Genomic DNA, 11,893 nt, shown 5'->3' on the forward strand with positions numbered 1-11,893 from the left:
CAGCACAGCTGCTACCATTAGGACCAGTCATATCCAGTCAGACCACAACGAGGAAACTATGAACTCACATTGAATATCGTCTAGTTTTGGCATACCACGTATGCAAGTCTGTCTGCCACCACCTTTCAGCAAGGATCCATTTTCCAGCTAAAACATTTCCTTTAGAAAAAGACACAAGACGATTTGATGAACTCCACGATGGAATCAGTTTGTTCCTCATGCAACTGCTTTTTGGTTTTTTGTAAGTATTTGAAGTCTGCTGTAACTTACGCTGAGAAAAAAAAGCTGGTCACACATTATTTGGATGGTCCCCTACAGATGGTCTACAGACATTTAAGCTATTAACAAACTTTCTAGTCATACTCACTTGAGTATCAACATTATCATCATCCAAATAAAGTATTACCAAAAAGCTTTTACAAGTTTACTGACATATTATGTGAACTGCCCAACGTTAGCAGCTCAGACTCACTGGGTGCTGAATAAGAGTTCACTAACTGCACTATAGTAGATGGCCGCTATCCAAAGATCATCCAAAGCGTATGTATAGTGTCAGGGTAAGACCATAGCATAACTTTGACTAAATGATGGATGGGTAGGATCTGAGGAAAGAAAGGCTGTACTGAGAAACTTAGCAATGATCTATGAAGTAGCAGTATTAGGATGGTGCCATTGATGCATTTGGAAACAGGTCAATCAGCAATTAATGCTGTGATGTTGAATTTATGACATTTACGACAGAAGAAAAATGCTGACCACAATCTTTAAAACAGGAAGAGTGAGTGGAATTTAACTCTCACTCCCTTTTCAGACATGCTACCATCCTGACATCCACAGCGCAGAATGAAATCATACTCAAAATCAGGTGTGCTTAATAATAGCCATTGTTTACTGTTACAGAGAGTAACAAGCAAAACAAACATATTAAACAACTAGGATATACAAAGACTCAATCAGAATTGTAAAAGTGGCATGAACAATTAAAAATTCAGTTGATATTAGAGCCCCCTTGTGGTACTTAATGCAGAATAGATTAGTAATTTCTAAGGGAAACTGTAAAAAGGGTATGGTTCAAGAAGTGAGATTTGATCTGAAAACTTGCTTCACAGTTCACAAAAAAAAACTGGCCATCATACAGAAATATTTTTCCCCCTAGTGTCCAGATTTAGAGGCCACAGTCCGTTCCCACTCCAACTCTACCAATTTGTAAAGCTCCATGGTGGCTTTTGCGTCCTCTACTGATGAGTGGCCCTTTTTTCCCACCTGAGGAGAGAAAAGTACATTTCTGAGTAAAATATATTAGCTTATTTTCTAAACATTTAGTAAACTCAAAACAAATCTGCACAACTGGCTGGGTGAAGGATGACTGGCTCTGCCTTTCCTGAAACCACACTGAATTACAACTCCCTGATATACTGTGGGTTAAGAAAAAAGCTAAATGTGTGGACTGAAATCAAAATACATCCCCAAAATTTAACAGATTCACCAAAAGCGAGAATATGCGAGAGAAGCTGATTATGCATGACGCCAACAGAAAATATGACAAACATATGTAAAGGAGAAAAGAACAACAACTGACATACAATTATTTCACTAACAAGTATGTTAAAATAAAATAATGATAACATAGTGCTGATATTTCTTTTATGTGTAAAGCCTGCTCTCAAAGTAAAGCATGAAAGAAAATTCATTAAAGTGTTTTTGGGATTAAAACCTTTAATTTATTACCTAAAGCATCTGCAGTTTATTTGATTTTGAAGAATTCACAAACACGCTTCTCACAGAGGTTTCAATCTCGTTGGGTCTAACTCACCTGTATATCCTTGTTGAAGAGAAGCTTTGTCAGGATCTTCAGAGAGGCGGTGCGGTCCTCTGACAGTCCAGCTTTCTGATTCAGTAATGGCATGCGTGAAGTATCTCGTGTAAGGCATTCAGGATGGGAATAGTGTAAAACCTTGAAGTCATTTTGAACACCATGACCCACAACCACCTTCCCTGAGAGGATCTTTAAAATCTGTGGGATGATATAAAAATACAGACATTTGGTGACACTGAAACCATGGACCAAATTATCAATTATACATCAATACCAGCTTGAACCATAAAATCATTAGGTATTCAAATACAATTACAGTGTGTTTCCTTACTTCTCTCTGGGCTTGTTTGAAAGGTGTTGCCTTATAGAGATCGCACTTCCTGATCCCACTCCAACGGGTGCGGTAATCAGTGACTAGATTAACAGGCTTGATAAACTTGTCATATATCACATTGCCATCATAGGTGACTATACTGCAGCGGGCCAGTTCACTGCAATGCCCCTTGGGCCCTGTTCCTACCATCTCACAGTCAATGGCTATATATTTCTGAGGGTTTCCGAGACTTGGTACCACTCTCTGCAGAGCTGAAGTGGATTCTCTGCAAAATGTTGAACATGAAGGCACTCCTTCCTTGTCAGTTTCTGCTACGCAGTTTCCGTGGTTGGCTTGCACAGAGTGGGAAGATGTCATGGACAGTTCACACTGAGCGCTAGAGAACTTGGGGAAAACAGCACCAGCTTTAGAATTGTCCTCTCTTTTATTTTGTTTATGCCATTGGTTGTTCCTGTGTCCCTCTTTGTGAAAGTTGTCTGTGTTTTGCTTTTTATTCAGCAAACCTCTCCTCTCCAAGTGGCGCCTTCTCTTAACAAAACGCTTGTGCTTGGCATTTCCAGCAGGTTTCATTTGTCTCCTATCATGGCTTGAGCCATTAAAGTCCAGGTTTAGCATTATTCCAGACATAGTTGAACAGATGTGTCTGAGGAATATTTACAAAGATTTTAAGAAGCTCTCTTATTCAGAGGACACAATTCAGTTAAAAAAGTTAGCCCAATGATCCTGAGACTCTGACGAACAAAAGAACACCCAGCCTCAACCGATCCAGGTACTCCCATTTAGATTCCATTCTGTCCAATCTGTGAAGAAATACATGCATTAAACTTTATTAAGTGCACAATGTTCTTTACCTCAAGAAAGACAATGTATGCAATTTGAGTATCTAAATAAACTAAATAAATTATACAAAAAATAAACTATATTTTTAGTATAAAAGAAACTTTCTTGCATCTTTAAACTCTTATATTAAGAGTTTAAATATTAAGATATTTTATCCATAATTATCTTCGTTCTTTAAACTTTTTAAATAAGAAAAGTGGAATAAAAATAAGCCTTAATATATATTTTTATTGTTAACATACTTTTATTTACATCAGATAAACAATTCTTCATTTAGATCAGGTTTCACATACAATTAATAAAGGTTAGATTACCAACAGTATTTGGAAAGCTGATATATCTGTAAAAAAGACAACGGACAACTATTCAGAAATAAACAACAATGACTGTGTAACATAATAACAGGAACAGATCTGTACATCCGGAAAAAAAGAACTAAAATATCGACTCACAAGTTCATTCCCACGGAATTCATGATACATGAATATCACGATCTGACTGTGAAAACGGACAATAAAACTAACTAAATCGCTTATCTTTCTAAAGGAGGCTGCACTACATCTATTTATCCCCGCAGATCATCAGGCTACCCTACCGACGACACGTGTTTACAAACATTAACCTAGTCTACAAGTCAGCACAAGCAATGAGTGACAAGCAAAGACTATCTCAACCAGCTTAACTAGCTTTTTGGTCTGCCACCAAAGCGAAGGAGAAAAATAAAATAAGGTTAAATACCTGGCGTTACACAAAAGTCTTGCAGTGAAAGGCGAGCTACCTTGTTAGCTAGTTAAATATCGAGTGTCGTTTCATTTCGCTAATGTAATAATAAACGAAGACGCTATACCTGTTGAAATGCAGCTGGTCTGTGTGTATCAGGGCTGGCCAGCGAACGAGTTTATTTTCAAACGGTAACCAAAACAACTAACCTAGCTAACGTTAGTGAAGCTAAGCTACGTCCGTTAGCTAACGGCTAAGCTAACGTTATAACTAATGAGGTAAAGCACCGGAGGCTCCGCTCTGCGCTTAGCTAAGGGCTTAGTTCACTAACCCCGAGTGTCCATTTTGCTAATCAGTGAACCGAACTGTTTACATCTTTCTTAAACAGTTATGGGGAAATAAACATAACAGGGGATGAAAAACTCTACGCGAACTTACTCCGAGTACCACCCCACTCATGTCCAGTCAGTATGTGGAGGACTTTAGTCGCATGTGCGCTCGGCGTGTATTTCCGGGTTGGAGGACAGGGGGTTTGCTCGTGTGTTCCTCTAACAAACACAGCTAGAGAGAGTCACCAACGCGCACTGACATGTTAACATGCCTTTCGCCCGGACAGCGCTCTGACAGTAAATTAGTTTAGCGTGAAACCGTGGTTAGTTTCTAGAGTGATCAGTGAGCTGTTCCTCGGCGTCACTTATTCGGGTTCACGATGTCGGCCACGTTTTCAGAGCAGCAGCAGAAGGATTTGGCCAAGAGGATCGCATCTTTCCTATCCAGATACAAGCACATATCCGACTCCTACATCATTGTAATGGTCATAGTTTTTTCTCTCTTATAGTTTGTTTGGAATTATATGTAGTCGATTTAAAGAAAACCCAACATGGTTAGTTCAGAAGTATTTTCTGAATCCACTGAACAAGTTAGTAAACTAACAATGAAAGACTATCCCGTGACTGATGTTAGATACGTCCTGTTTTAAGGACCACAGCTGTTACTTAATGTTATTCTTAGTTGTTACTATATTATTTACTCTATCACTTATTAACTCAGGAGTTTTTCAGTGAGAACCTCTGGGAGACATTGCCAGAAGGATGGCAGAGAGCTCTGAGTGATCTGACAGCACCTCAGGTTGCAGATCTGCTACTGGACAAGGACATCCGCAACAGAACGTATGTATAATCTACTGTTCTGGTTCCCAGTCCTGGTGCTGGGTTTACTCTGATCATAACATTTTGTGTCTCCTTAACACATCTCTTCAACTCAAAGAGGGCTTTTTTTAACTGGTTAGTTGGATAAGTTTTGTGGAGAGCAGGGTAAACTCTAACGTGCTGGGCAGGGGGCACTCCTGGACCAGTGTAGAAAAACATAGCTCTACTGCAGGGATGGGGAACCCCAGTCCTGGAAGCTCCCATCCCTGCTTTCCTGCTGAAATATGCCTAATTCAACTGATTCAGTTAATTACAGAGTTTAATTGGTGTGCTAAAGGGCAGTGTCAGTGCATCAATGATATTCAGTTTTCTGAGGTTTGGTAAGTTGGAAAAAAGAAAAAAAAGAACCAATATTGTCACATTGAAAAAATACTACAAAACACTATCAGGACAATAATGTTTATACAAAACTGTTTGTGTAAAATGCTAATCAAAACAGAATGCAATGATGTTAAAATCATTCAAATTCAGTTTTTAAAGGAAATGCTACAAAGACAACACGTCCCAAAAAGGTTAGGACAGGGGAATGTTTACCACGGTTTTACTGTGTACATCACCTCTTCTTTTAACAACATTCTGCAAGTGACTGGGAATTAAGGAGACAAATTGCCGTAGTTTTGAGAGTGAAACATTTTTCTATAATTGCTTGATATAGGATTTCAGCTGTTCAACAGTTCAGAGTCTCCGTTGTCGTATTTTCCATTTCATAATGCACAATACTCTGTGCTCAGGCTCAGAGAAAGCAGTGGCATTTACAGATCCCGTTTATATTTTTCTTTGCAAGTTTTAATTCACATTTGTGGATGCATCCAAACTGTGTTCACAGACAGTGGTTTTTCAGAGATGTTCCTGATCCCATGCAGTGATTTCCACTGTCCAGAATCCAGAATCATGTCCGTTTTAAATGTCTGTTTTAAATGATGGCTGAGGGCTTGAAGATCATAGTCATTCTGGTTTTTGGGACTTGTACTGTGCATACAAAGATTTCTCCAGGTTCTCTGAATCTTTTAATTATGCAGTATAGATAATGAAATCCCCAAGTTCTTTGTTATTTCATTTGGTGAAACATTATTTGCCTGCAGAGTCTTTCACAGTGGGGTAAACCCACCCTATCTTTACTTCTGAAAGACTCAGCCTCTCTAGGAGGCTCCTTTTAAACCTTATATTCTTACTGACCTGTTGCCACTTAAAGTAATTAGCTTTATTTTTTAGCATTGCACAGATTTACCAGTCTTTTTTTTGCCCCATCCCAACTTTTTGCAGGCATCAAATTCAAAACAATGACATTTCTCAGTTTCAACATTTGCTGCACTATTTTCAGTTAAATTAGATGAGTTTAAATTATTTGCATATTGCATTGTTTTATATTACATTTTGCACAGCATACCAACTATTGGTAACAGGGTTAAATAATGTTTCACACACTGCACTAATTATATTATCTCTGTAATGACAGTTGTTCAGTGTCTTTTAAGTAATGACCTCCATAATGTGCTCAGAAAAGTATATTGTGACAATATTAACACAATAACAATAAATATTGTCATTACCCATGCTTCTTACCAGGCTGTTTAGAGTGCCATGCACTTGCTCAAACCACAAAGGTGTTTAGCCCTTTACACAAAAACAGTTTTTGTCTGTTTGGCCAGATTGTTGTTAATTACATTTTAAGCTTTTATTCTTTTCAGTTATTCCTCTGTCTGGCCTCTATCTTTACTTGCACTTCGAGCCACGGCTCACACACTAGCCTTTCCACGCACACCTCCAGGCCACCAAGTGCAGGACACAGTGGGTCTCCTGAAACCAGAGGAGTTTATTTCCAACAGAAGCCAGAGCTCTTTGCTTGGTCACATCTTCCGAAAACATGTGAAGCCCAAGAAACAGCATGAGATTCGCAAGCTTGGAACAGTAAGTAAGAATATTTTGCTCAGTAAAAGCTGTTGTAAGTCATAATTGAAATGATCCATATCAACAGATGTCATTTTAAAATGTTTTATTCACCAAAACAGCCTAAACATAAACGTTAACTCATCTTTATTCCATCTGCTTTATTTCAGTTGGTTAAGCAGCTGTGTGACCAAACTCTGTGTACCAATGTAGTTGATGTTGGATCTGGGCAGGTAAATTTGCTATCATATTTCACTGTAGAGTGTTTTAGTCTATCATACTTACAGTATGACAAGCACTAACCACCTTAATTAATTGTAGGGCCATTTGACCCGTTTCCTATCCTTTGGACTCGGTCTAGATGTTACTGGTATTGAAGCTGATCCCAACTTAGTTTCTATGGCTTCCAGATTTGATGGACAGCTCTTGTTGACACTGGCCAAAGAGAATCATAAGGTAGAATTTTTCTTATTTATTTTTTTTATTCCTGTATTAAGTTTATCTCTACATTTCCAGGAAAAGGTTGAAAATAATGTTAACAGTTAAAAAAAAAAAATCAACTATCTCACCATAAGCCCATTTCTGTATTTGCACTTTTTCAGACTGGCATGTCTCAGCTCTCAACAGCTGGTCCTGCACCTCAGCATGTGCTTGGCTGGGTCAACCCTAGAGCCACCTGGGAGGTCTTCCTCCAGCAGCTGAGCAAAGGGGGAGAAGAAAGTGAGAGTTATCCAGGCACAGTTGGACTGTGTAAAAAGAGACAACGAGTATCAGTGTCAGACCAGGGACCTGAGGTTGAAAGGGAGCTTGTTCATGGAAGCCAACACTTGTGCACTGAAGAATGCAGCTCAGCAGCTGATACTGAAGAGAGACAGTCTCCATCTCTTCTTCACCAACACGATGGAGATAACTCTCACCATGTTACCCAGTCACTCGCTGTGAGAGCAGAGCCTCTCTTTCACAGTAATTCTGTTTTAAACCAACTCTGTAAGGGGGACTCTTTGAATGAGTCACCTGTACGTGCTATGCCCAACATTACCTCTGGATGGACTTCAGCCATATACCCCGATGTCCATTCTTGTAATAAAAGACCCAACAGATCAGATTTTGTCCTGACTGGGCTTCACGCTTGTGGAGACCTTAGTGCTACTCTCCTCCGTCATTTTGTTAACTGCCCCCATGTTCAAGCAATCACCTCTGTAGCATGCTGCTATATGAAGATCACTACCAAGGAGAACCCCACTCCTCCTGGAGTTGTCCCACCTCCTCTCTCTGACAACTCAAAAGATGCATCACAGTCCTTTGGTTACCCAATGAGTGAGTGGGTGAAAGGGTTGGCTCAGCATGAGCTGTCTTATAAAGCTCGAGAGGGGGCATGCCATGCAGTAGAAGACTATATCCATAGACTAAGAGAGGAAAGTGCGTTGCTGAAAACACATTGCTATAGAGCAGCACTGGAGAGCATCATAAGAGCAGAGAGGCCTCACCTGCGCAGAGCTGGCATCCAGACCATCAAAAAAGCCCATATGCTGGCATTCTCAGAGTCAGTATTCCTCTTATTGTAACTTCCCTAGAGATGGTGTGGCTAGGACTCAGACTTTTAAAAAAACAATAAATCCAATTGAGCAGTTAAAGACAACACATTTTGAATTACTTTCAGCTGAAATAGATTATTAACAGAATCATTAACAGAATCATTACTGAGAATGTAGTTGTTCCTATTTTACTCCAGGCAACAAAAGTCTTGTTTTGGGCTAAAAGCAGATTGTTAAATGAGAACTAAGACTGTAAGAATAAGAGTAGCTTCTTTCATTTTTTTCATCAAGTCTGTCTATGACAATAACAAATTAAAGGTAAACCTAAAGTAAAGTATCTTAGTATGGTTTTGGGCTGCTAAAACAGCTTTAACTCACCTTGGCATAGATTCTGCACTTCCCTGGAACTGGAAGGATGAAACATCATTCTTCAAAAAGTTATTTCCTAAATTGAAGTTTTTATAATAATGTGTTACAGCATTTTCATAATCATCAAGCCATGTGGTGATAGGCCTGTCAAAATGATCACTAATAGTTAGTAATTATGCAGTTATCAAAGATGATTATCATTTTCCACATTGGATTTCATGCTAATATTATGCTACCAAAGAAGTGAACTGTGCTGGATTGATGCAAATAAATGTAAATAAAAGTAAGTAGAAAATATGTTCATTGTGCATGTCAAGGGACTTAGGAAAACAAAAAAACACTTCTTCAGTGCTGTAACACACTTAGATGGCAGTTCTATGTATTAGCTGTGTAGCTAATTCTCAAGTTTTTAGCATGCATCATAGCACAATGAGTTTTTGCTTAAAATTTCACATTCATGCTATAAAAAGCTTTGCTTAGCTACACATAATTCTGTGTAATCAAGACATTTGTATGAGCGTGTGTGCGTGCACACATCAGTCTAGCGTACCAGTTCAACAGTACTACTAGTAAACATAGCTAATTAGCCACATTTGGCTTGTACTTTAATAGATGTATATAATGAACATGGAGCATCGCTAATCATAATTATTCATATGACACTTGTCAGCTAAACTTTTTTGATCGTGGGAGCCCTGTGCAGTGACCCCTTGTGCCCTGTAAATGGGGGCCTTGTCAACCACTTCCTTCAAGATAGAAATGTTTCGTCATGAGATCAGGGTGATCAGTCAAAATAACTTTGTATTTATATGCAGTGATCTTAGGCGGTAAGTGGACCCAAACCATGATAGAAAAATGCTCCCCACAGTATAACAGAGCCACTGGACCCCCTCACTTCAGGGGTCAAGCCTTCAGACATGTACCACTCTCTTGGTATGCACCACACGTGCATTAAGAAAATTGTATAAGATGACTCATCTGACCATTTTTCCAACATCAAAACACTAGACCAGTGCTTATGGTTTTACACCACAGAATTCTCAGATGTGCATTAATCTTTGTAATGAGAGGTTTATTCACTGGAACTCTACTGATGTATTTCTCGCAGATCTAAATATAGATATTACTTTAGTCACTGTACTTGTTGAAACACTGGCCAGTTGAGCAATGTTTTTGACTGAAACTCTTGCCATTTGTGCCACAACAATGAACCCCCTTTTCAAGATCTTTTCATCTTGCTATCTTGATCCAAATCAAGTTGAACTGGGTTTGTTCAGCTTTTTATTTATTCTGTTGTTTAATTTTTTACCTGTCTGTAGCTGACGAGTAAGGGAAGGCTTATTTTAGGATTATGCAAACTACATTCCTAAGTCATCACCCTCTTGCCTCAAACTACACCAACTTATTTTTACACCAGTAACCTCAAACAGACTTAGGCTTATGAGGCCTAGTGATGTCTACACCACATGCACAAAGGTTTGAAAGCACCCACTGATCAAATTTTTCTTCTGGATGTAAAGAGGATCGATATGGAGTTTGTCACCTTTTTGTTTCAATAACAAAGCCTCTGGAGGATTTGATTGTATTCAATCACAAGAGCATTAGTGAGGCCAGATACTGATGTTGGAGTTCTTTAGTTAGATTAGTTTTGGATCACAAACACCACTCCAACTCAAGTTATTGGATGGAGCTCCATCACTTTGGAGATCACAGATCCATTGCTCCACCACATGGAAATACCTGTCCTGTTCTAACAGTGCTTTTCTTAGGAGATTCTACAAACTATGTGTGCACAGTTGAAAGCCTATGTTAGCAATCAGCGCACTTTAAAGTAGCCGAATTCACTAATTAGAAGTGGTGTATGGATACATTTGGACATGTAGTGGATAAAACGTGGCAAAGTGCTTTACACAGCTAAAAACAGTAGTAGTAACTGTCTTGAAACCTGAATTTTGTCTGTTTTTTATGTTCTGTCCAAACTATCCTTAAAAAAAAACACCCCACAACATTTGTCTGTTTTTCTTTCTCTGAGGACCCAGCACAGCATTTAACCTGTCTTTACTTCTATAGGTATGCCCGTTTGGGACTGCCCCGTGTAGGTCTGCCTGCTGACCTACCCTTTGACCATGTCAGTGTGGAAAACATGCTGGAGCAGCAGGGGAGAGTGGTGGTGTATTTTAGCCTGGCTCTGCTGTTGGCTCCAGTGGTGGAGACCCTGGTGCTGCTGGACAGAATGTTGTTTCTGCAGGAGAGAGGTAAGAATTCTGGACTGCTAGGGGCTCGAGTATTTAATGGTTAGAGAGATGAGTAGTTCATTTTAATCTGAGGATGCCTCTTTTAATGTGGCACTTTATTTGATTAATGTTCTCTAAATGGGTGACGCATTTTATCTAGCTAGATTCATAGAATTTGTATATGATGACTTTAGCAGCCTGCATTTGTAACTAATTTGACAGTTGTAGAGCTTACTGTGAAAAATTGTTTTTCCTTGTCAAATGTCTAAATGTGTTTAGTACACATGTACTTAGTAGCATATCTATGCACATGGTTGCAGAGTAACATAATTCATCTATGTGTTCTCAGGTTTTCAGAGCCAACTAGTTCCTCTGTTTGATTCAGCCCTTTCCCCTCGAAACCTTGTGTTGGTGGCAGTAAAACCAAAAGCAGATGGAGAAGAGACTCATTAGTGGAGTAGTTCCAAGTCATCTACAGTTACTACTCAGAACCTCCAGACTGGGTTTGTTTAAAAGGAGGTTGCACAGATTACAACAATCCAAACCTGCTTATTAGGGAAATAATGTCCATGAAAGCAGTGGTCTGAATTTAAAATTGCTTATCAGACATTTCTTTTCAGACCAGCCTTTCCCACGACAAGCATTTTCCATTGAGTTATACCAGCAAGCAGAATTTTCTGGCTTTATTATCTGCTTTCCTGGACTAAACCAGGTCCTGGACTAAATACTACTGGCATCAGAATTTTATTTAAAAGTTTTTTTAGTTTGAGAAAAGGTATAATCAATGTCCAGACAACAGACTCTGACTGTCCCAGTATTTTATGTCAGTAGTGACACAGCCTCATGCGATACCTGAATTTGTCCAAATTGTGTTATTGCTGTTCTTTTTAGAGTGTTTTTAAATACAGGATTATAATTCTCCATGTCTGTTGGTTTATGAACAAGTTTGA

The 11,893-nt window shown here is 39.0% G+C and overlaps 2 protein-coding genes across 3 annotated transcripts; one reads left to right on the forward strand and one right to left on the reverse strand.

Annotated features, from left to right (window-relative positions):
- Positions 1 to 861: 861 nt before the first annotated feature.
- isg20l2 (interferon stimulated exonuclease gene 20-like 2) lies at positions 862 to 4,235 on the reverse strand. Of its 2 annotated transcripts, none has more exons than XM_017721682.2 (4): positions 4,149 to 4,235; positions 2,148 to 2,950; positions 1,814 to 2,014; positions 862 to 1,263 (listed from the first exon to the last, which is right to left on the reverse strand). In XM_017721682.2, the coding sequence occupies exons 2-4, from the start codon at positions 2,775 to 2,777 to the stop codon at positions 1,153 to 1,155; spliced, it is 942 nt and encodes a 313-aa protein (XP_017577171.1). In that variant the 5' UTR covers positions 2,778 to 2,950; positions 4,149 to 4,235; the 3' UTR covers positions 862 to 1,152. The 2 variants fall into 2 exon arrangements, with proteins under 2 accessions (XP_017577171.1, XP_017577172.1); XM_017721683.2 differs by lacking the exon at positions 4,149 to 4,235 and adding an exon at positions 3,838 to 4,139.
- A 16-nt stretch (positions 4,236 to 4,251) lies between these two features.
- Positions 4,252 to 11,864, forward strand: rrnad1 (ribosomal RNA adenine dimethylase domain containing 1). Its single transcript, XM_017721681.2, has 8 exons — positions 4,252 to 4,518; positions 4,761 to 4,879; positions 6,607 to 6,826; positions 6,976 to 7,038; positions 7,127 to 7,261; positions 7,408 to 8,348; positions 10,780 to 10,964; positions 11,293 to 11,864. Exons 1-8 carry the CDS (start codon positions 4,420 to 4,422, stop codon positions 11,394 to 11,396), a joined length of 1,866 nt encoding a protein of 621 aa, XP_017577170.1. The 5' UTR covers positions 4,252 to 4,419; the 3' UTR covers positions 11,397 to 11,864.
- The last annotated feature ends 29 nt before the right edge of the window (positions 11,865 to 11,893 follow it).

The sequence above is a fragment of the Pygocentrus nattereri genome, chromosome 3 (assembly GCF_015220715.1).
Source record: "Pygocentrus nattereri isolate fPygNat1 chromosome 3, fPygNat1.pri, whole genome shotgun sequence".
In the NCBI taxonomy this organism is placed as follows: domain Eukaryota; kingdom Metazoa; phylum Chordata; class Actinopteri; order Characiformes; family Serrasalmidae; genus Pygocentrus; species Pygocentrus nattereri.